This window comes from Rhinoraja longicauda, chromosome 7 (genome assembly GCF_053455715.1).
Source record: "Rhinoraja longicauda isolate Sanriku21f chromosome 7, sRhiLon1.1, whole genome shotgun sequence".
Taxonomy (NCBI): Eukaryota; Metazoa; Chordata; class Chondrichthyes; order Rajiformes; family Arhynchobatidae; genus Rhinoraja; species Rhinoraja longicauda.
The window spans coordinates 34230452-34254767 of record NC_135959.1 but is presented as its reverse complement, the minus strand read 5'-3'; the positions used below and the strand labels follow the sequence as shown (position 1 = coordinate 34254767).

The following is a 24316-nucleotide window of genomic DNA, read 5'->3' as shown; positions in this document are numbered from 1 at the left end:
TTTTTTTAAGAACCCGTTCAACTTATGGATATTCACTAAAACAATCATTTTAACTGAGAAAAACAGAGCGCTGGCATAACTCAGCGGGCCAGGTAGCGGAGAGAATGAACAGACAGTGTTTCAGGTCAGAATTGATAATACTAATTGAAATGCTGATTGAGATGAAGTTGTTGAAAATAAACCATTTAGCTTCACCTAGCAGTTCCACAAAGGTTGCCCAATGATTTCAAATGATTGGGAACGCACAAGTTGTGTCAACTATGGTTGTTGTTAAGCTGAGAGGACAGATATGAAGTGGATCCAGCCCTCCAGTTAAATACCTTACAGAATCGCTCCTTCTTATCAGTTTAGGGGTCCATTTGCATCTGGTACTTCATATACTTCTGTATCTCTGCATGTGCTGCCACTCTTCCTGAAGCTAGCTGAACAGGGCTGTTGGCTGGGCATTAAGTACAGGACTACTGTCCAGGCACCACGACATTCATCATGGGTTGTCAAATTCAAAGGCTGCATACAGAAAAAAAAAAAGTATGACACTTTATTTTCAAACCCAATTCATGGGTGCACATGATATAATCAATGCAGATTAAATATGTTTTTCAGGCTTGGTGGAAGTCTATAAATTATAATCAATAATGATCAGAATAAAGTGTGGTCATTGATTTAAAGATTGTTGATTGCAGCTAACGTATTAGAAAGAAAAAAATCTTATATTTTAGGTATTATTGAAGCAATTCTGTCAGTTTATATCAGTAGGCACTATAATTTTGCCCTCGGTTACAATTTAATGTGACATGGGAATGTATTAAACTAAGTAGAAGGCTCAGATAATGTTCTGTGTGACAGCTCAATATTGATAATGCTAAATGGCCTCATGTCAATTTTCAGAACTTTTGACTTTTACTTTAGACTTTAGCGATACAGTGTGGAAACAGGCCCTTTGACCCACCGAGTCCACGCCGACCAGCGATCACTCCATACACTAGCAGTATCGTACACATAAAGGAAAATTAGCATTTACAGAAGCCAATTAACCTACAAACCTGCACGTCTTTGGAATGTGGGAGGAAACCGAAACACCCGGAGAAAACCCACGTGGTTACAGGGAGAAGTACAAACTCCGCGTCCATAGTCAGGATCGAACCCAAGTCTCTGGTGCTGTTAGGCAGCAACTCTACCTCTGCGCCACCGTGCCACCCTTTGATATATGAGAAATCTGTATAACCTGTATGTGTTAAATAAAACCTGCTGGACTATGTGATACTTTCATATATAATACTATGATGAGTTCCTTGCTGTGTGTGGAAGGTTGCCCCTCCTGACTCTCAGTCTGGTTTCTATGGAGGAGCGGGTGATGGTTTCATTTCTAAGCCAGGATCCAGATCCTGTTGGCATGTGGAGGCCTGGAGCTTCCAGTCGATGAGGGACATGCTGGGCCACAGGTGCCGTTAATACTGTTCACATTTCAGAATGAGATCCTTCACAGAAGTATTGCTTCGGATACATTGCCGGACAGAGCTGCTATTTTCTGTTCGCGTGTCCCCAGGATGGGAGCACAGCTGAAGAATTTGCATCACCCAGCATCCATGTATGTTGCTGGGAGCCTTGGTGATCAATTGCAGATTTTCTTTTTTTTAATCCAGATGCTGCAAATCTTACATAGAAAAAGAACATGCTGGAAACATTCAGCAGGTCAGGCAGCATCTGTGGGAAAAGACACAGTTGACATTTCAGTCCCAGGCCCTTTCATCAAAACCAATTCCTGTAACTTAATAAACGGCTAGAATATTTCTATTCGACCCATGTAACTCCAATTGAATTTTTAGGGTATGCAATCTCTTGGTTTACATTATCTCATATGTTTTCTTAGTTCTTACATTGCAACAATTAATACACTTCTAAAATACTTCATTGGATTAACACACATTGATACTTCCTGAAAGAGTTGTGAAATATTCTGTATATTTTAGTCCTTAAATTTATTTAGTTAATAAGCTAATTTATAAACTGTTTCAATTGAATCCAAGCTCAACCTGGTGAATAAATAACAGCAGCACTAGAATTTCTTAAACAGCAAGTTTAATTTTTTTTGCTTGGACTTTTTTTGTTGATTGTCTTTATTATCGGCTCTAATTTTGCTCTTCCTCACAAATGGAAACAATTCCTCCAACGTCACTTCAGTAAGACTACGCCACGTTGCACAAACCTCTTTTCAGTCACTTATCTTTTCTCATGAAATGACACCTTGCCAATTAGTCTCTTTCAGGTTAATACGACCTAACTCTCTGATATCAACCTTGTAAATTTATTTTTGTAGTCTTTCTGGTTCATTTATAATGTAAATACATGAACTGTACATGTTATATCAATTGCAGTCTGTAGTCTATAACTAAGTTTCATTGAAGCTACACCATAAACTGTCTGCTTTTCATTTCCAACACCAAAAAAATGAATCCCTAGGATGTTGTCAAATTATGGCCATATGTATTTAGTTGGATTTGTACTCTGAAATCACCACATTTCTTTATGCTGTCTTTGCAAGTAAAAGGGAATTCACTTATTTTCTTCCCAAACTTAATACCTCTTTGCTGCATCTACTTTGCAATTAAGGTATTAAAATGATTGGTGTAGGAAAAGTGTGCAGGAAAATAACTGCAGATGCTGGTACAAATTGAAGGTATCACAAAATGCCGAAGTAACTCAGCAGGTCAGGCAGCATCTTGGAGAGAAGGAATGGGTGACGTTTCGGGTCGAGACCCTTCTTCAGACTGATGTCGGGGGACGACGACAAAGAAAGGATTTAGGTGGGTACAGGAAGAGAGTAGGAGGGCAGGAGGAATCACAGAGGGGAAGCAGTGAGAGAGCATGTTGCTAAACTCGTCGAAGAGAGGAGGGGAACCTCTTCAAAGTAGACATACCTTGAGGAAAAATTGCAGTGGAGTGGCAAGTTGTGTAGCAAAATAACTGCAGATGCTGGTACAAATCGCAGGTATCACAAAATGCTGGAGTAACTCAGCAGGTCAAAAGAGTAATTATTGCCAAATAATTATATGTTTTTTATTTCACATTAAAGGAGTAAATATATGTGATATTAGAGTGGAAACAAAATGATTCCTTAAATCTTCAAATGAACTTTGCTCCCCTTTTCTTGAAGTAAGTTTTCTTTTTTACTATAAATATTTATTCTAACAAACACAAAGATGACAATATCATTTTGTTTCCTAAACGTTATCCAGGAAAGTCATTATTCTTTGCTAAATCTGCTCTGTAGTGCAGATATATGTTAGTATAAATTTCACATGTTCTTTGAGAGTGAAAGGTGTAAATTTCGAATACTGTATGTCACCACCAGTATATGTAGCTTTACACATGAGTGAAAGTGTGCCTATCATCTCTGCGAAAGATAAAACAAAGATCTTGTCTGATTTTAGCATAAATTTTTAACTTTTGTTATGTCTTTGTGCTGTAATCGGACTATGAATAAAACTCGGAACACGCAAGTATTTAAACGTGCCTTGTTCATGTTATCGCCATCTTGAGTCTCTCCGCGCATGCGTACAATCGCGCAAGTCATTTCATATTAAATCATTCTCATACACAACACTCCTCCCCCTTTATCTTGGAGGCAGGTAGCACAATTTAAATCAACTACACACATACCCATGTCTAAAGTCACATAATATCAAACAATAGACTTGCATATCATAACTAAAATGTATGGCAAACAAAATACATAAATTTGCTAGTATATCTGTAAGTTCACTTATAAAGAACAAAATCCGCAAATCTTTTAGGTGTTCTTGTAGTTCTATTAGACATGCGTCCATCTGTCTGTGTTGGATTTTTCATGTGTTCTGAAATATCCGGCTCTGGCTGTGATGTTGTTTTATCACTGTGGATCAACTTTTCTCCTCCTTCTAGTTCCTGCAGTAGATCCTCCAAAGTTGGAAGGGGATACCGTTCAACTTTCAGCACCTTATTTGCTGTGAGCTTGTAGTTGCCGCAGACTCTCATTTTCCCATCTGGTTTCGGAACAGCTATGATCGGGCATGCAAAATCTGCTGTCTTCACAGGCTTGATAATGCCATCCTGCAGCAAGTCATCCAATGCGGCATCAATCTGCTTTCTAGCAGCATATGAAACAGGAGCTGCCTTGTAAAACTTTGCTCCACTGTTTTTGTCTTGTGGATATACCTTGGCTATACAAGACCTTCTACGCCCGCACCTCCAGACTCAGGAACAGCTTCATCCCCAGGGCCATAGCTGCTGTGAACCGGTCCTGCTGAGCCGGATGGCCACAATGCATAGATCAACTTGCACTTTACCCTGTCTAAAACTGTTACAATTGTTTTGTTTCGTTGGGTTGCTGTTGTCGAAATTACTTAAATTATTGCATCGTATGGGAGGCGCATTCCCAATCTCGTTGTACCCCTGGGTACAATGACAATAAAGATATATATTGTATTGTATTGTATTGTATTGGTATCCCTTCAGTACTCCATGGTTGCTGATATCAAACAGTTTAGCGTGTTTGTTGAGTACTGTGCCAATGGCATCTTGCAAACTGTGCATACTACTCGGTGGACTTAATCTTGTCTCTGGTGTGTTCTGGCTGGCTAGATTTGACAACAATCCAGGGTACTTCCTTAACCAGTCTCTTCCCATTAGGCTTGCACCTTTCTTTACTACCACTAGGGTCAGCGTTTCTGGCTTACTGTGAGGTTCGAGCTGTACCTGTACCGCTGCTTGGCCATAAATGTCAACCTTCTCGCCAGTGTAGGATTTCAGCTTGATGCTACTGGGATCTAGTCTAGGGTCTTGACCGAGTTTGCTGAAGACTTCTTCTGGTACGATAGTCCATGGACTTCCAATGCCAACTTCTTGTTGTACCTCCTTGCCATTCACTATCAATTCACTATCAATTTTACTTGCCATTTTACTTGCGGGCTTAGCTGTCTGCAACAATGCTCGTAGGGTGTGGTATCCCTTGCTTCCTAAACCTGTAAGGAGCAATGCTCTTTTCTTCTCTTCTGACGTGATATCGTTTGAAGTGAACCAAGCCTCTAAGACTTCAGTCCATTCCTGAAAAGTATAACCAGATTCTAACTGGGGCCCATTCCCAACAATTGGATTAGCCATGGTTACACTATTAATACTCGGTTTCACAACACTATTTAAACGTTATCTCCGTCGCTGGTCTGTTTTCGGATACTCAGATACTTGGCTTCTCGTCGTCGGTGGCGGTTGCTGGGGACAAAATGGTGGCGGCTGGACTGGGGCCTTGGGCCGCACGACACCTACGTCTGGTGGCTTAGCTATTACTGGCAAGTGAACACGATTGATGTTCTGCTGGCTATAGCTGCCTCTATGAGCTGCGCTGCACGGCTACAGCACTGCTTGTACAGTAGGTTGCATCGAGGGGTTGACGTGCACTCGGCGATCATGCGTTCCTTGCTTTCCAATTACATACTGCGTCATTAACTTCATGTTCGGTCGTGTGAAAACTTCAAAGTGACCGCAATCTGTTCCTGTTAGAGGAATCTCATCCTTATCACCAAATTGTTATGTCTTTGTGCTGTAATCGGACTATGAATAAAACTCGGATCACACAAGTATTTAAACGTGTCATGTTCATGTTATCACCATCTTGAGTCTCTCCGTGCATGCGTACAATTGCGCAAGTCATTTCATATTAAATCGTTCTCATACAGAACAGCTATATAATACTATGTTTATGTGATAACTGATGTGCATGGAACAGTTTTTGTTTTATTGGTGCAATTGGCCACTGTGGTGATAAGGAGATACTAGTTTTGTACTGTCTATTACTGTCTATTGCTGTCTATTAATAAAATGAATTATCTGATACAAAGTTCTGTTGCTAATTTATTACAATATTCTATGCAGTCCAACAGGTTGTTTTATTCCAAAGGTGCTTTGGAAGAAACACCTTTCTCAGGTGTCCAAAGGCTCAGGCTAGCTAGAACAAGATTGCATAGGAGATTCATATCAGTGACCTAAAGAACCAAAGTAAAAAAAATGTTAGAATCAACAATAGAAACCTGTAAACAACAAAGTAAATAGCCTTACTTTGTTGCACACCTCAATTTTCAAGCAATGCTTCGGATGAAAAAGATAACACAACCTCAAAATGGAAGCCTACAATTGGTCAGAATATTTGTACAAACACCATTTACAGTTTATTTTTGAATAAAGTAATTTTACCCTCACTTTAAAAAAAGTAATTGGTCTCAATGAGGTAAACATGTGTTTGTGTTGTAATGCTACAATGTCCAAACTGGAGATCAGTGGGTAGGTTTTCACAAAGAGAATGGTGAATGGTGGGCAATGGGTTGCAAGAGGAGGTACAGGGCCAGACACTGTTATAATGTTTAAAAGGCTTTTGGACAGGTATTGGGATAGGAAAAGAATAGAGGGATACAGGCCTAATGTTGGAAAATGGGATCAGTGTATGTAGATATCACGGATAATAAGGAAAGGTGGTGTACATTTCTATGATTGTATGATTCTATGACCATCTTCAATATTACTTGCCTTCTAAATATCTAACCTATATCTAGAGTTTGAGTATGACTTTTTTCCATGGGTGTTCTGTTTTCATTCAGATTGACTAAATCAAACTCAAATTCAACTGTTATCCATAACGGTATGAATGCACTGGGTCTGTGAATTAATTAGGCACAAGGAAGTCATGGTTCATTGTCTGACAAACAGCCACTCCATATCTTCACAGGCAATGCCTCTGGAGTATAGTACAAGAACAATACAAGTCACGTGTCAACTGGTTTCCCTAACCACCGCATCTGAATCTGCCCTAATTACTTACAATACTCATGCCAATTTCCAATTGCACATTACAGTCACCTTGCAAACTCCAAGGGAATTGGACTTGGCCAAATCCATTTGCTTATTGTACTATAGTCGGCATTGTTGTTTCAACACAGTGCTAAGATATGACCATTACATTTTCACTGAGTTTCCTGAATGACTTTCAATGGAGAATTATGGTGAGGAGTTCAGATATCGACTGACACAGGTGGCTCCAATGCCTTCCTTGGAGGGAGGTGGGGGTGGAGTAGAAATTTCCATTGACAGGGGATTCAATGTTTTGCAGTGCCCATGGTTTGGTCTGTCTCTGAACAAAATTATGCTTTAAAAATACATAAGTAGATAAGAATGTTGAGAATATTATGGCTTTATTATTATTAATTGTGTCTTCAACTATTATTCATATTGCTGTTACTGGATTACATATGTTTGTTCTATCTCTAATTTAACTTGAAATATCAATACATTTCTTATATTTTGAATGTTTGAGGGCAAATAATATAGTTTTCTTTCTAATTTTAGTTTTCAGTCTCCATTATCAGCTTGTCAAATTGCTATTTCATATGTTGACTTGAACTCCTCAAGCAGTTTATTGTCAACATTCACGCAATCACAGCAGGGCCTTGGAGTGTTTAGGTCATTATTTTAATCCCTACTCCAATGTTCTTGTGTTAAATTAAGGCTGACACCCTGGTACAATTTTAAAGGGACTTTCCATTGCCTGGGATAATTTCTCTTAAATTATCCTTTAAGCTCCAGCTCTGCCTGTCACCTCAGGTAAACAGCTATATACTAAAACTCTTGTTTGTTTGTTTGTTCCTGAACTACAGGGGAGGAGGGGGAGGGGGCTGGATGGAGGGGGAGGGGATGAAGGGTAAAGGGGAGGGAGAGGGGGAGGGGGCTGGATGGAGGGGGAGGGAGAGGGGGAGGGGGCTGGATGGAGGGGGAGGGGATGAAGGATAGAGGGAGGGGGAGGAGGAGGGGAAGGGAGGAGGAGGAGGCAGAAGGAGAAGGGAGGGTGGGGGAGAGGGAGGGAGGGAGGAGAGGGTGCTGCACCAATGCAGGAGAGGTTTGGGGCCAACGGGTCCACTTGGTCTAGTAGAATATAAAGAGCATAAGAACAAAGAGCATAAGCACCATTAGATGTAGGGCATGCGGTTTTGTAAGCCTGTTCCATCATTCAATTAGATCACGACTCATCTGAACTGATATTTGGGCTCAAATTCTCTGTCCTGCCTAATAATCATTGCTCTTAGTCCACTTGAATAATACGAACAATTATCTGTCCTAGTCTTGAATAGCTCGCTGTACACTGCTCTTTGAGATAGAGAGTTCTTAAGATTATTGTTTTCTGAGAGAGATTTTCTCCTATCCCGAGACTACTCCCTTTGGTCATTATTGCTTTCCCCTGGATCATGTAGAGCTTCTTGCGATCTGTTTGAGTTGTGCTCATCAGACAAGTGGAGGATAGTTCATCAACCTCATGACTTGTCCCTTGTAAATGGTACTGGCACCTCTTTAACTCAAAAGTTAAGGATAATAATGATCTGCTGCAAACTGCTCTTCAGGTCCCAGTATTTATTTGGCAGTTGCGGTTAGGTTTGTGGTCACTGATGACCCCAAGAATGTTGATGATGGGAGACTCTTAAATGGAAATCCCATTGAGTAACAAGTGTAGGTTGGTTGGACTTTCTCCTATTGGAAGTAGTCATTGCCTGTCACGTTTGTGGTGTAAGTACATACATTATGCATGAATGTATATTTGTCGACACATTTGAACTGGTCTCCTCATAAAGCTACACAAAAGTGATGAATTTGGCATTGTCCTAAAGATTGCCATGTGCCCAAATAGAAGAATGAGAATGGTACAGAAGTGCACAAATGTGAGAGGAATGAATTAAAGTGATAGGTAACTGATGGCTCAGGATCCCCCATGGACTGAGGAGCTGCAGAAAGTGGTCGTACAATTTTCATTCAGCTTCTTCAACGTGGAAGAGATTGCGAGCACAGAATGCAATGCACTAGATTGGAATAAGTGCAACAGAATTGCTGTTTCACCTGAAAGTACATTTTGAAAATATGTTAATATAGAATGTAATTTCTAAGGCCCCATCATTGCTCCCCGAGGCAAACTACATTACTGCTTGCCAGCTTGAAAATTATCTATTTACACTTACTGCCTGCTTTCTGTCAACCTACGAATACTTATGTAGTAACCTGTTGTGTGATACACCAGTAGAAAATGCCCCCAAAAACTCAGCATGTCACACATCATCTCAAGAAAGAGAAACAAAGGCAGAATGCAGAATGGCCACAATGTTAAGTGTTGATGAAACCATCCAGTTGATAGATTGATGAGAACTGGTAGAAAGAGGGAGGAATAAAGGGCAATGCAAATTCTGTGAAACATAGGTACAAGCAGTCCAAAATCCCTCGCATGTCAGCCAGTGTAATGGAGAGAGTCCGACTGTGTTAGTAATACCAAAGGATGAGCAACTGCAAAACTGGTCATTCTTCTGATGCATGCAGTGAAAATATACTATCTAAAATTGTTGATTTCTCTATTGAAACCTAAAGATTGTAAAGTATGCAAATGCAAGATGAAGAACAGTAGAGAAAGCCACTTCCAGATACACCCAAATGGGAGAGGAATTAAGAGACAAGTAACTGGGAGCTAAGAGTTCCTTCAAAGACTAAACTAAGGAACTCCAGGAAGTGCTGATCCAATTTGTATTTTGTTTCCTCAGTGTGGAGGAAACTGCACAGTGAGCACAGAATGCAGTACCCCAGGCTGGAAGAAGTGTAAGTGAATTACTGCTGCATTTGAAAGTACGGTTGGGTTCCAGGATTGTAGCAGGGATTAAGACATCAGATAAGGTGTTGAATCTCCTGTGGTTGCTTGGAAAAGTCCAAAACAAGTGGAATATTTTGTAGAAATGATAAAGCAGACAAAAGAGTCACAAAATGGACAATCCTTTCTGAATGCTGAAAGAGACCATTGGAAGATGTGTTAGACGGTGGAACCTCATTAAGGTAGTGATGGTTTTGAAGGTTGGATCGTGGAACCTGGTGGCAGCGAATGGGGAGACCCATTGGAACTCTACCCTAACTCTATCCAGGAGGGATGGGTTAGAACAGAGATGTGGGAAATTGGTGAAATGCAGTCAGGATCTGTGTCCATGAGAGCAGAGGAGAAGTCACAGTTAAGGAATGCCCACATTTTATATGGTGTCTTATTGAGAGCTTGTCAGAAATCCAAATTTGTTATATTCACTGGCTCCTTTTTTATCTGCCCCAATTGCTTCAATCTCAAAGAAATCAAAGAAAAATAGGTCAGCACGATTTCCTTGTCATAAGACGATATTGTGACTGTTTAATCGTGCTGCACTTTTCTAAGTACCCTGTTATCTCTTCATTAATAATTAATTCCAACAAATATTTTTCCCCGCTCGAGGTATTGAGATTCAATTTGTACAGTTTAATCAGATTCAACTGACATTAAAAAAAGAGACTTCACAACCTGATTCCTGTATGTAGGTCATTGGTCTATGTACACAAGTTACTACAGATCTCTAATTGCCAAAAGTGGCATTGTTTTATAAGTAGATTATCGTTTTGCAAACTGCTGTACACTATCCTGAGTTTGTAAAGGCTATGAGATAAATGCAGGTGTCAAGAAATTCACCATTGGTTCGTACTCTTAAGTGTGCTAGATAATTGTATCAGAACATTGTGTTCTATCTCTGAAATTCTTGCCATTGAATACATTTAGCATCGTTGCCTTGAACCGAACTTTTAAATATACTCCTACTCTTACATAAAATGACACTTGCAGATTTTGAAATGGCTCAAAATGGCGGCGCTGCGCAGCAGCTGCGGCTCACCTGCAGTTCATTTGTCCTTGGTGTTTTTTGTTGTTTTTTGTCTTAATTGTAGTGTTTAGATGGTTTTTTTGTGGTTGTGTACTATGTGTGGGGGGGTGGGACTGTAAAATGGTCTCTTCCGAACGGAGACCCAACCTTTTTTTTCTGGGTCGTGTCTCCGATCACGCTGCGGCCGACCATCGGCCAAGCACCTGGAGCTGGCGGCCTCCACCTGGGACCACCTGGGCACAGGTTTGTAGAGCCCGCGGACCGGACTTACCATCTGCAGAGCTGGCAGCCTTCGGAGGCTGTGGTGGCGCTGCGAATTGCCTTCAGAGGCTTCGGCAGCGGGTCGCGTGGATATCGGAAGCTCGCAGGCCCTGCCCTGGATGGGGGCCGACATCGAGAGCTCCGGCAGTGGTAGAGTCTTCGCCCGCCCCGAATCGCGGGGCTTGGGTCGGCCCGCTGCGGACCTTTCACCGTCCGGCATGGCCTGGAACAGGGCGCGGGATTTTCTCCGCCCGGCGGGGGCTTCAATGTCGGGAAGCCCAACCGCCCCGATGTGGCAACTTCAACAGCCTGATTGCGGGAGACGACGGCAGGGGAAGAGAAAAGACATTCTGGCCTTCTATCACAGTGAGGAGGTGACTGGAGGAGACTCACTGTGATGAATGTTTCTTTTTTTTTGTTTTTTGTTGGTTTGTGATTGTGTGTGTTATTGCTTATTTTTATTGCTCTTATTGTTGGACTGTGGGTAACGGAATTTCGTCCAAAAGACTTATTTTTTTGGATGACAATAAAGGTTATTCTGATTCTGATTCTTATCTTATTGTGTGCTTTCAGCTAATCATAATAAGCTCACACGTGTCTTGCAGATGCAAAAGAGGTTTTAACTTATTTTAATGAAGTATTGTATCCATACATATGTGCAATATGTTAATTTATGATAATACACGTGCAAATGCAGTGTAGGACTATCCATTTCATATGTTACAATATTCAACGATTCACAGATGTAAGTAGGGAATCAGAACATTAAGAGATTTGAACAGGAGCAAGAGGTACTTATTTCCCACTGGCCCCACTGACATTTCAGAAATTAGCTTTATTCATGCATTTCTTCTTCCTTCCTTCCAAATATTCTGCATATCAGTTCTACAACCTTATATTGTCATATTATGAATATAAAACACAGGAAGAGACATCCCTTTTTGTTATAAATGCTGATTTTTTAATAATCTTCTGTAAAAAACATCAAAACAAAATCTTTGTTGTACAATCTTTTTTGTGTTTGCTCTTCTTTATGGCAGTGATGCAGTGCATGGGTACTTTGCTATGACAGTTCAGCGGACTGTTTCCAGATTGGTTTGTCTGCGTTCTGTCAAATAACTCCTGCCCTATGTTGATGATTTGCTTTAGATTTAACCTTCCTGGTGCACTGAATACAAGGAATCTGAAGAAAGATCCTGACCTGAAACGTCACCTATCCATTTTCTCCAGTGATGTTGCCTGACTCGGTGAGGTGCTCCAGCACCCCGTGTCTTACACTGAATACAAACATCATTTTAGGATGATGTTGTCAGGAAGTAGACATCATCTGCCATAAACAAAAAGCTTTCCAGGTTAAAAATTTAGATAGTCCTCAATTTGATATTGTTGTATAAGGAGAATCTTATATAATGATGGGCCAAACTCCTTTGCCACCAAGACCATTACAGTCTGAAGATGATTTTAAAAAGTGCTGCATTTCCCCCATGCATCTTCCTAATAATAATTTATAAGATAGCAATAGTCACACTGCAAGAAATATTGTAGACTTATTTTATGAAAGCTGATGTACACCTGATGCAATAATGTCAAAAACAAAATAAAGATTTATTATGAATAGGGGCTGCAATATAAGGCTGTGCCCACAGTTTGACAAAACATGGGAAAAAAATCCTTCATAAATGAACATTTGGATGTGGCATAAAATGTTTTAATATTTCTGCATTGCTACTTTGACATGGAATATGTGAATTGTTGTGAAGGGAATGATCAATTGAACAATTCACAATGGAAAAGGTCACAGAGGATTTATCCATGATATTTACACTCTTGAGGATGGAAGAATACATCTAGAAAGTGGCAGACATGGTGGTTTAGTTGAAGAATGCAAACCATTGATGCAGAAAGCAGTGTTTGCTTTCAACAAAATGAATGCATTTGTACTGAAGCACGTACTCATGCTCACATTTACATACACATTTATTCTCTGGATACATTTAGAACATTTTAGTATATTACTAAACTTCTCAGCAAAAGCAATCTTAAACCAAGCAGAACATGTTTTGGCAACCCAGCTATACTTTTTTAAAAGATTTAAAACCAAAAATAAAACATGAACCAGATGGACAACCCTTACTCACCCTGATATAAAACAAAAATTGTCCTCTTCCACATCTCTCCACTCATACTTTCCCCTATAAATACATTTTTAAAAATAGTTGCAGATATCCCAAATGTTTCATCATATATATACTGTAGTTTCTTGCTCTCGTTGTAATCATCATTTGTATCAAATCTGTTGACACTTGAATATAAATGTTAGCAATGCGTTGAACATGTGAAGTGTAAATTTCACATGGAGCATAATTAGTTCAATCGTTTCCTCTCCAATTAAAATATTCATTGAAACATTCTTGTATATTCATTAACATGGCAATACCTGGTGATCAACATGAATAACCCTTGAAAGAAGATTAACAAATCCTAATGTTCAAGCAAATATTCCAAGTTATTTTATTAAAGGAATCAAAGAATTTCTTCATTGCTTTAAATATATGAAATCCTCTTGAGCTCATTTTAATTTTTAGCTCTGTAGAATGAGTGGGGGAGAGAGGAGGATCTTTTTGTGTAATATTTTCCCAGAAATGGGGGAGCCATGACACACTCCGGCTTATTATTCTTCAGATACCATGAATTGCTATTATCAGGGAGCCATGGTGGATTGGAATATAGAGACTACTAGACCAAGTGGACCCGTTGTCCCCAAACCTGTCCTGCATTGGTGCAGCACCTTCTCCTCCCCCCTTCCCCTCTCCCCCTTGCCATTTCCCCTCTCCCCCTTCCCCTCTACCCTCCTCCCCTTCCCCCCTTCCCCTCCCCCTCCCCTCCCTCCCCCCTCTCCCTCCCCCTCCTCTCTCCCTCCTCTCCTCCCCTTCCCCTCCCCTCCCCTTCCCCTCCCCACACTCCATCCCCCTCAACCCCCCTTATCCTCGTCCTCCCTCCCCCCCTCCCACCTCACTCCCTAGGTGATAGGTTTAAACTTTGAAATGTGAATAACTTTAAGAATATAACACCAAATTTCAATGAAACTTCTTCCATTAGCACCAAAGGGACGATGGTGAGTAAGTTGGGCTTAAAATTGTCACGCTATCATGTACCGTTTTGGCTGTAGTTCTGGAACAAACAAATAAACAAACAGGAGTTTTAGTATATAGATGCTTTGATTAAAGCTAACGACACAATAATTGACAAAGATATGGGTGCCGAACAAATTCTAATTTCAGCCCCGAATTCACATGTATAAGCCTGGATACTACTCTTAGCTTTGACTCCCTAAGCATTTCTTGGTAGGACTTCAGCAGGAAGACTCTTTGGCTATGTACTTGGAGCAGAACTGAGTATTGAAAAGTATGTATCAACTCAGAAACATGCACGGGAAACTAAATGGACAGAGGTTGTAAAATTTGGGAAGACAGGGAGACATTTGAGAGAGCCAACTGATTTACATGAAGGATCACAAAATTCCTTACTATTCCATATGTGCCATAAAAAAGAGCTATTCTTTCTGGTGAAGTGAGAGGTTCTCATCTTGGACTGTACAGTAGAGGCTTCACCTATTGTAATTTTTAATTGGTAGTTCAAATGTGATGCCTTTAACAGAATTCGTAAAATATATTTCTTCATTTGCACTTTGTTGCAGCTTTATCCAAGACTTGACATATTTTATTTGAAATATAAAGATACTGGATTGGGATCAGTTTGGTTGTCATGCCCAATCCTGATGCATTAACTCCTCTTCTCTTATCCCCCAACCAATGAGAATTAAAATTAAGGTCCATTTATATACAGCAATCATGTTCAGTTGCACACAGAGTCATCAGCCTTTTTAATAGATATCAGAGTGAAGCAGTCCAAATGAAAAATGAACACATTATCTGATTGTAGTAATTTTTAATCACTTGTACCAATCTATAGCTTGACATGCTTATCAGATGGCAGTGTTTTCCAGAATTCAATCAAAGAACATTTGTTGAGAAGGATGGTGAAAATATCTGAATATTTCAAAGACCACAGTAGGTCATAAATACTGGCTATTGATAGTTGCTAAAAAGAACTTTGAAAATGCATATGACATCCAGTCTTCACTGATGGAACTTTAAGTATTTACAATAATACAGAAGTAGTTTACGTGTGGTTTTAGATACGGAATCAAGAATACTAAATGATCATGTGCTAACTTACTACCTAGAAATTCTTTTTAAAAACTAAGTACGAATATCACACAGGTAACTTATGGAAACTATATTGAATAATGTTAAAAGTATATACTGAAAACATAGTCTAATGAATTACAAACATTCAAGTAACAATTTACAAGAATTTTGCAATGAAATGGAGTCATGATTTGGGAGTTATTCTTCTACAGAGCATATCATGGGAAATTGTAGCTTTCAGGCTGTGATTTTCCACTTATTCTTCTTAATGGATGAAAGATCCTGCATAGATTCTGCATATTCTCTACTGGTACAACTTCACACACACTTCAACACAGGTGTTGCTTTAAAGGGGGTAAGAATAGTAGATTGGATATTTAGTGATGTTGGATCGTTTTTTTTTCTTTCCTTTACAAACTGAATTGCAGGACATATGGTGTAGCTGTGCATTTCATGACACATTACAATTCTTTGCATTATCACTTTCCACCTATCCCCATTGGTTCATCTGATTGGGAGGGTGGGGGGGGATCAAATTATCACTATTGCAACCCTGACATCACCATCACATAAACACCTGTATTTTGTTCATCCTCTCATCCTTCACTTTTCTGCAACCTAATACTAACTTGTTTTCTCTCCCATTACTAATGAAAATATCCGACATGAAGCTTCCCTCTGTTTGTCTTCCTACCAATGCTACTTGACCTGTGTTGTTTGTTTTTATTTCAGATTTCTGTATTTGAGTTTTTTTAATTGCAAATGTAAATATCTAAATGGGCTTTCCAGAGAACACAACACCATGGGAAGTTGTGTTTATCAAACAAAATACTGAAAGGGCTGTTTTAGCTCTGTCATTTAGATGTTTGTGGGTCTAAAATACCCTCAGACATTATTTTAAAGAAAAGGAAATGTGTTATCCTTGATGAACTGATCATTATATATCTCTCATTCAATTTCAGGGTTGATTCCATCTATCTCTCACACAATGCCTATGGATGCAGCACATTTTCCAGAGCTTCTGCCCATTGCCTTGCTTTTCCATGAGATAAAGTGGCGACAGGGCTGTAGGCAGTCATCATCTATTGCTGGCAAAATATCTCTTCTACTATTTCCGAATGTCTCCAATCATCAGAATTAAAAATATGAAAACATAAACCTAAAAAAAATCCAGTTGAAACCATTTTCAATTTATGTGACTTAATTAATATATTAATAACAATTAAGCTAAATTAAATAATGCAAGCCACTTATCCTAGCAAAGATACTCATACGATATGTCAGATGCATCATTTATGCCTGGCATAAACATGAAGAACGGCATACTAAGTGTGACTCATGCTGCTATCTGATGACCCTCACATCTCATACTTCCATGCTGCTATTCACAGGCAAAAAAAGTCTGTGAAGTCTCCTGCAACTAGCCACTGCTTCTTTACTGCACAAATGTCAAGCCATCAGTGTGATCCAATCTGTATTTGAATAGGCATTGATATTTATGGGAGCTTCCCATGTGCTATTGGCTTCTGATTTTACGACATGACATGACATTGCCTTTGAGGGGTGTTGCGATGCACACAATGGAATGTAGAAGGTGAGCAAAAAACAAAGTACTAGAGGAACTCAATGATTCAGGCAGCATCTGTGGAAGGAAATGGACAGACAACATTGGGGTCAGGACCCTTCCTCAGATTGATTGGAATATGAAGAAAAAGATGGGGCAGGATGAAGCCAGGTGGATACAGGTGCAGGATGGTGAGGATGGTTGCTTAGCAAATGGCTGGAGTAAGTGACAAAGAGTAGAGGTGAAATGAAGAGTAAAGGGTGTCCAATAAGAAGAGGAGTGACTTGTAAAAGACGAGGGATGGTTTGAAACATAGAAAACATAGAAAAATAGGTGCAGGAGTAGGCCATTCGGCCTTTCAAGCCAGCACCGCTATTCAATATGATCATGGCTGATCATCTAGAATCAGTATCCTGTTCCTGATTTCCCCCCATATCCCTTGATATGGGAAAATGACCGTATGGAATGGGAAGGGAAGTTAAAATGGTTAGCAATGAAAAGATTGAACCAGGGGTAAAATGTGGTAAAATTTTCATGTGGCTAAGTCAGGATCTGATGTTCACTGCCTTAAATAATGGTGAAACAGATTTAAATGTTATTTGGGTAGTTTCATAAGGAAGGCAAAAATATATTGGGTTTCAGAGAAAAAGCTGGGGAATAGGTTTCCAGATTGCTCTCACAGGGAGCTGATCTCCTTCAGTAGGCTGAATAGCCTCTTGTCATTCTCTAACAAATCTACAATACTATTATTTTACTTCTGTTGATATGCAAAGTTCTAAAAGATAAACAAATTTTTTTAAATGACTTTCAGCGACGTAAGTGATTTAAAATGTGATTTAAAAAATGATCTCACAGTATGCAACTTTAGGCAGAGCATTGGAGGAAACATTTCATCCTTAGTTCTTCACAGTGTGGAGCTTTGCAATCTGACAGAAGACATGAAGGGGAATGACCAACATCATTGTAATTTTTCATCATTAGGCTCATGTAGATCAAAGAAGCATTCAAACTACTTTCCCCTGCTATGATTACCATCTGTTAAAAGTTAATGGTTGGAAGTTGATAGGATCACATTTGAATGAATGTGAAAGATGAAAATTCACCTTTAGATATTTTATTTCAAGTGGAGGATATTGGAGATTGTAGGTTTATTGTAGCACTTGTTCCTTTGTTCAGGTCTATTTTGACTACTACCTGGAGTCTGAGACCAGCAGTATCTTTTCACTGACTGATTGACATGAAGGTTACTACACCCATCTACTTGCACACTTACTAAAATGAAATTTAGTGGGAGAATGGGAATCCTCTGTGAAGTGGCAGAGATCACACAGAGAGTCATTGAGTCATGCAGCACAGAAACAGGCCCTTCGACCAAATGAGGCTGCACTGACCATTTAGCACCAATTTTCACCAATTATGTGGTTATCTTGTTCCCTTTCCCCCTCCTTCTCATCAATTTCTCCAGGATTCTATCATTCACTTATGTATCAGGAGCAATTTACAGTGACCAAATTTTGAGGAGAATGGCACACAGCTTATTGCATGGCTTGCTTGTCCACTTGAGGGTTTTGGCATTGGTTTATTATTGTCACATGCACTAGGATACAGTGAAATAATTTGTTTACAGGCTATCCAGGCAAATCATACAGTACAGTCAAGCCAGACAGAAGTACAACAGATAGCGCAAAGAAATAAAATAAGCAGTGTGCTGAATAGAGTGTTACAGTGTTGTGCAACAGATAAAGTGCAGATATAAAAATAAGTGCAAGGGCTGCAATAAGGTAAGGTGGGAGATTGGGACTACATCCTCGCTCATGAGAGATCCAATCAGTCGTCTGATAACAGAGGGGAAGGAGTTATTCCTGAATCTGGTGGTATGTGCTTTCAAGCTTTTGGAACATCTGCCTGATGGAAGACAGGAAGAAAGGAGGGAATGACCAAGGGTGTAAATGGTCCTTGATTATGTTGGCTACTTTCCTGAGGCAGCGTGAATTGTAGATGGAGTTACTGGGGGTTCCAGGGATGGGAGGGGGTGGGGGGTGGCTGGTTTTTGTGATGGACCCGCTATTCGTTTCCTAATCCTTCATGCCTCTGGTTAAGGTTGGGATTTTAGATTTGAATTAGATATCTGGTTGTCTTTCCTTATTGTACAGTGTTTATTAAATAATATGCATTTTGTTTCAACAGGTACTTATCCACTGTGAAATTCTGACAAAATGTTGACCTGGCCTCTTCGACTAAGTGTGGTTTTAGTTATAATCACTTCGCACAAGGCAGATCCTTCTAATGCTTCAGATAAGGAAGTGTGTGAACGGCTGTGCTCCTGTGAAGAAAGAGATGGTTTGCTGCACATAAATTGTCAAAACAAAGACATCACTGAAATATCTCAAATAAAACCGCCACAGATGTACAGGTACAATCTTAACCTACAAGATAACTTTGTGAGTGTAATATATCGCAATGACTTCATCAGCTTCAGAAATGCTTTGTCACTACATCTCGGCAAGAATCATTTGCAAAACCTGGAGGCTGGGACTTTCACTGGCCTTAGTTCTTTGAAACGCTTGCATATAAACAGTAACTTTTTGGAAGTTCTGCGTGAGGGCACATTTAGAGGATTGGACAATTTGGAATTCCTTCAAGCAGATAATAATTTCATCCAGATTATTGAGCCTGGCGCTTTCAGTAAACTTCACCGGCTGAAAGTGCTCATCCTGAATGATAATGCAATCTCCTTTCTCCCCACCAACATCTTTCGTTTTGTACCCCTGACGCACCTGGATCTTCGAGGAAATCACTTAAATTCGCTTCTGTATGTCGGCTTTTTGGAGCATATTGGCAGAATAATGGAGCTACAGCTGGAGGATAACCAATGGAAGTGTGATTGTGATTTATTACCACTCAGATCCTGGCTGGAAAACATGCCACCCCAGTCTAATATTGACGATGTTGTTTGTTTGCAACCATTTAGACTGAAGGGTAAAATTCTAACTAAAATCCCAGTTACGGAGATTTGTGCATCCGGTTCTGGGACTGACTTTGAAGAACCAATAAATTCGATTCATTTGGTAGTGACTCCAGCTGGTGATAACATTCATATCAACATCCAGAATGCCAATAAGTCGGTTATTAATGAACCTAAAAAGGATCCATACTTTTTACAACCTGATGGACAGGATAATGGTAAAATTGTTACAACAAGACCTATGATCTATCCAAAATCACCCTGTGTAACAACTTGTCAATGCAGCACACAACCAAATGTTGGGCAGATAATGAAATGTCAAGAAAGAAACATTAAAAGTTTGTCAGACCTTCTGCCCAGCCCACCAAATCCAATAAAGCTTTATTTGACAGATAATGTCATCCAGTCAGTGGCAAAATCTGATCTACTGGGTTATGGCAGCCTAGACTTACTTCATTTCGGGAATAATCGAATAACAACGATTGAAGATGGTGCTTTTGCAAACCTCACCAATCTTTACAAGATGTATTTGAATGGTAACAGTATTGTAAGATTAAGAAAAGAAATGTTCATTGGTCTCAATTGCCTTCAGTACTTGTATCTGGAGCACAATATAATCAAAGAGGTACTACCAGGTACATTTAGTGCCCTTCCACAGCTCAAGGTCTTGTATTTGAACAACAATCTTCTTCATAGTTTGCCTCCACATATATTTGCTGGTGTTCCACTTCTACGCTTAAACCTTAAAAGCAACCATTTAATGCATCTTCCTGTGAGCAATGTAATAGACCAACTTGAGTTTCTGGTTCAGATTGATTTAGAAGATAATCCTTGGGATTGTACTTGTGATTTGGTAAGCTTGAAACAATGGATGGAAAAACTCCATAAAAATGTTACTGTCAGCGAGATTATGTGCGAGTCCCCAGAAAAGTTTGCCAAGAAAGATTTGAAAATGTTAAAGAATGATTTGATATGCCCGGGATTAATAAGCAACCTGGGCCCACCAACAGAGGCCAGTAATATTCATTCAATCACGGCTGCTTCTGGCACTGACTCAAGCTTCCTGGATTCCATCATGGACACAGTCCCACTTTCTGTTTTGATCCTTAGCTTGTTAGTGGTATTCTTGCTAATTGTGTTCAGTGCAGCTGGGATGGTGGTCCTTATGCTTCACCGTCGAAGATCAAAGAAAAAACATAAAATGACTCCCATACAGAATTGCAGTCCTTTGCAGGTCCAATACAGTGTGTACGGGCACAAGAGAACCCATCATACTGAAGAAAGACCAGATGGAAATATATATGAGCATCACACAATCAATGCAATTGGTCCAGTGTGCAGAAGCCGTTCTTATAATATGAGGGATATGGAGTTTGACAATGAGAGCAAAGATGGGAATGAGGCAAAAATGATCTATCGGAGTCACATGATGAGAGAAAATGACCCTCTGCTCACAAGTCCCAACATTAAATTCAGTGCTATAGAGCAGGCCCCAGAGTTTATGACCCTCCATGATCCTACTTCAATGTACAGAAATATTCTTGAAAAGGAAAGGGAACTCCAGCAAATTGGAATCACGGAATATCTGAAGAAAAATATCTGTCCTTTAGAATCAGATCTCAATGTTCGCTACCCTTCCCGGCATGAAGAGCTGAAACTGATGGAAGCAATCATATATTCAAGACCTAAAAAAGTTGTGGTTGAAGAGACAAAAAATGAATATTTTGAGCTGAAAGCAAAATTACAAACTGAGCCTGACTACTTAGAGGTTTTGGAACAGCAGACAGCATTGAACCAACCATAACTCTTTCAAGGGCATTGGTATTTTTAACTTGCCTGTTACATTGTGATAAATAAGCTTATTTGCTGTACTAAGAAATTAGTGCCTTTACAGATGATTCTCTTTATCCTGTAAACAATACAGCAGTAATCCTTATTTAACTCAGGGATCGATAGACAAATCACTGGGAATAGCCAATAGAGAATGTAGGTGCAGGTACAGTAAAAGCCCACAGGATTTATTTCGCAGTGTAGAGACTGTGCATTGCCAAGCACAAAGCTTTATTAAGCGTCAGGGCTATCATTTTATAATTGTTGAGACAATCCTATTAAAATAACCTAATGATGCTGTCAGGTGAACCAATGATGACCGAAAGAGGGTTCCTGAAGTGGTGATTGCTGCCTGTATGCACATTTACTGGGAAGCCTTATTTTCAAGGCCACAGGTTTGCGGTTTTCGTGGAACAGCGGATGAAATCATGGAGCGTGATCCCTAAAACAACAGTGACAATTCCCTATGACAAAACAGAATCTGATCCATTCAATTGATGTAAACCAATGACTTTGCTTATTGACTATGTTTTCATTTTAGTTAACACGTATACTATTATGGTCTTCTATAATGATTTTTGACAATTCAATCTGTTGCTGCTGGATTTTAAATTATAGACAATAGTTTGAACTTGCAAAAGTGCAAGTCTTGAAATAACTACTGTAAGAAGCAGACTCAAGTGTGGCGGCACACTGTATTTAGACTGAGTCATATTCTTTTGGTGACATTTCTTCCACGTCAATTAATTCCTAATTCCTTTACATCTGGAACTGCATTCAAGGCTTTTATTTTAAAGAAAATTTGAAACTGTGATTTGTTTTAGTAAATCTTCCTTTTACAGAAGATTTTTAAACACACATACGGAGAAGAACAAAGACCAAAATGTTGAAGAATATGATTTGTTTCAAATGCAACATAGAAGTCTGCAAGTTATATTTTCATTTACAAAATTGTAAGATATTCCTGTAAACTATTTATTCTGTACAGTTTTTAAATAAAGCAGGTGTGCCTTTCTTGTAAAAAAAAAATGAAATATGCGCACTGAACTTTTAGTTGAAATAAAGTCAGGATACAAAAATTTGTTTGCTCATTGTGCTTTTCTATCCTAGTCCATTTCTGTCATTTTACAAGGGTTATTCATAGTTCATTTCTGCAGAACATTCTTTTCTGGGTATTTCCTCAAGCTTGCACCCCCATTCCACCAACATTACCTTGGTTTATTAGGATGTCTAAGACTAGAGGTCATAGCCTCAGAATAAAAGGACCCTTTGGGAAGGAGATAAGGAGAAATGTCTTTAGTCAGAGAGTGGTGAATTGGTGGAATTCTTTGCAACAGAAGGCTGTGGAGGTCAATTCAATGGATAAGTTTAAGGCAGAGATAGAAAGATTCTTGATTAGTATGGGTGTCAGGGGATATGGGGGGAAGGCAGGAGAATGGGGTTAGGAGAGAGAGTTAGATTAACCATGATTGAATGGTGGAGCAGACTTGATGGGGCGAATGGCCTATTTCTGCTGCTATCACTTATGACCTTTTAGATACCATACATGTGTTGAAAAGTAGGGTATTCTGCAATTATGGTCAGTTACAACGGCTAATGTGGAAAGAGCTCTTTACAATCAGCAGCACATCTTTAGTTTATAATCCCCATCACCTACACTCATTCATATTCATCACTGGTGAGGCACGTAAAACAAACCATGCACCAATTATTACAGTGAATGTATTAAACATGTCAATCAATTTGTGCCCATTAGTACCCATTCTGCTAATTCTATACAAGCTTTGTCAGATATTTGCATTGTTGTTAATTAAAGGAAAATCTTAAAATGAAATCATCAATCTGACCAATAACACTATTTATTGACACTGAATATCAATGACAGTATGAATGTCAAATGATTAGAAATCAGTTTTACCAAACATCTGACAAATCATGTCAGCAGAGGTAGCTTGCGATATATTCTGTGCACAGAGTTCAAGTTATATTGCATGCAAAATATATTTGTGAGAAGGAAGAATTCAGATAAAAGAACCTAATGATCAAATCAGTTGCAATCAGACTTTCCCATACAGATCTTGTTATCATATTTGTAATGTAATTCTGTTCAACATTTGACAAGACAATGATCCAGTAGAGATTATTTTAAGGTCATTTTAATAAGATTATTTTAAGAACAAAAGACTGAAAAGATGGTCACAAGCAAACTGACATTTTGAGAGGATTTTTTAATAAATAAAATCCAGATACATAAATGTATCAAAACAACCATTGTACTAATGAAGATTTTTTTTTTCAAGCATTACTGAAATAGAAGGCCATCCCAATATGGGCACAGTCAAAGATGAACGCATAGTTATAGATAATTATTAATTAAAGATGAAAGCATAATTATCTATCTATCTATCTATATACTACTAAAACTCAGATCTTGAAGCGGAGTTTGTATGTATATTCCACTGATGAGGCTGAAGGCAATTCCGGCAAAACGGTGAACCGTAGCGCCACGATTTTTGAACCGCCTTAATCAGCATGCGGTTCGCTGCTGGAAAATGATATTTTTATTTAATTCGGACGCATATTTTTGAAGTTACAGAGGTTTAAAAGTGCTGCCCCCCCTGATTTATCGAAGTTTTGACAGAAGGGGGGCGCTGCGGTGCGGATTTATTCTTCATTGTGATGTCACAATGCCCCTGTGAGATGAACTCGAGCAGACCCCCCTTCCCCCCCCGTGGTATTCATCGTGTGACGTCCCCCTCCCCCC

At 39.4% G+C, this 24316-nt stretch overlaps 1 protein-coding gene across 1 annotated transcript in view; it reads left to right on the top strand.

Moving 5' to 3' along the window:
- Nucleotides 1–22551, top strand: part of slitrk6 (SLIT and NTRK-like family, member 6) — a 38279-nt gene extending 15728 nt beyond the window's left edge. Inside the window, exon 2 of the mRNA XM_078403029.1 lies at nucleotides 18945–22551. Coding sequence (XP_078259155.1) covers nucleotides 18974–21526 — 2553 coding nt within the window. The 5' untranslated portion in view covers nucleotides 18945–18973 and the 3' untranslated portion in view covers nucleotides 21527–22551. The remainder of the gene's footprint in view (nucleotides 1–18944) is intronic.
- The last annotated feature ends 1765 nt before the right edge of the window (nucleotides 22552–24316 follow it).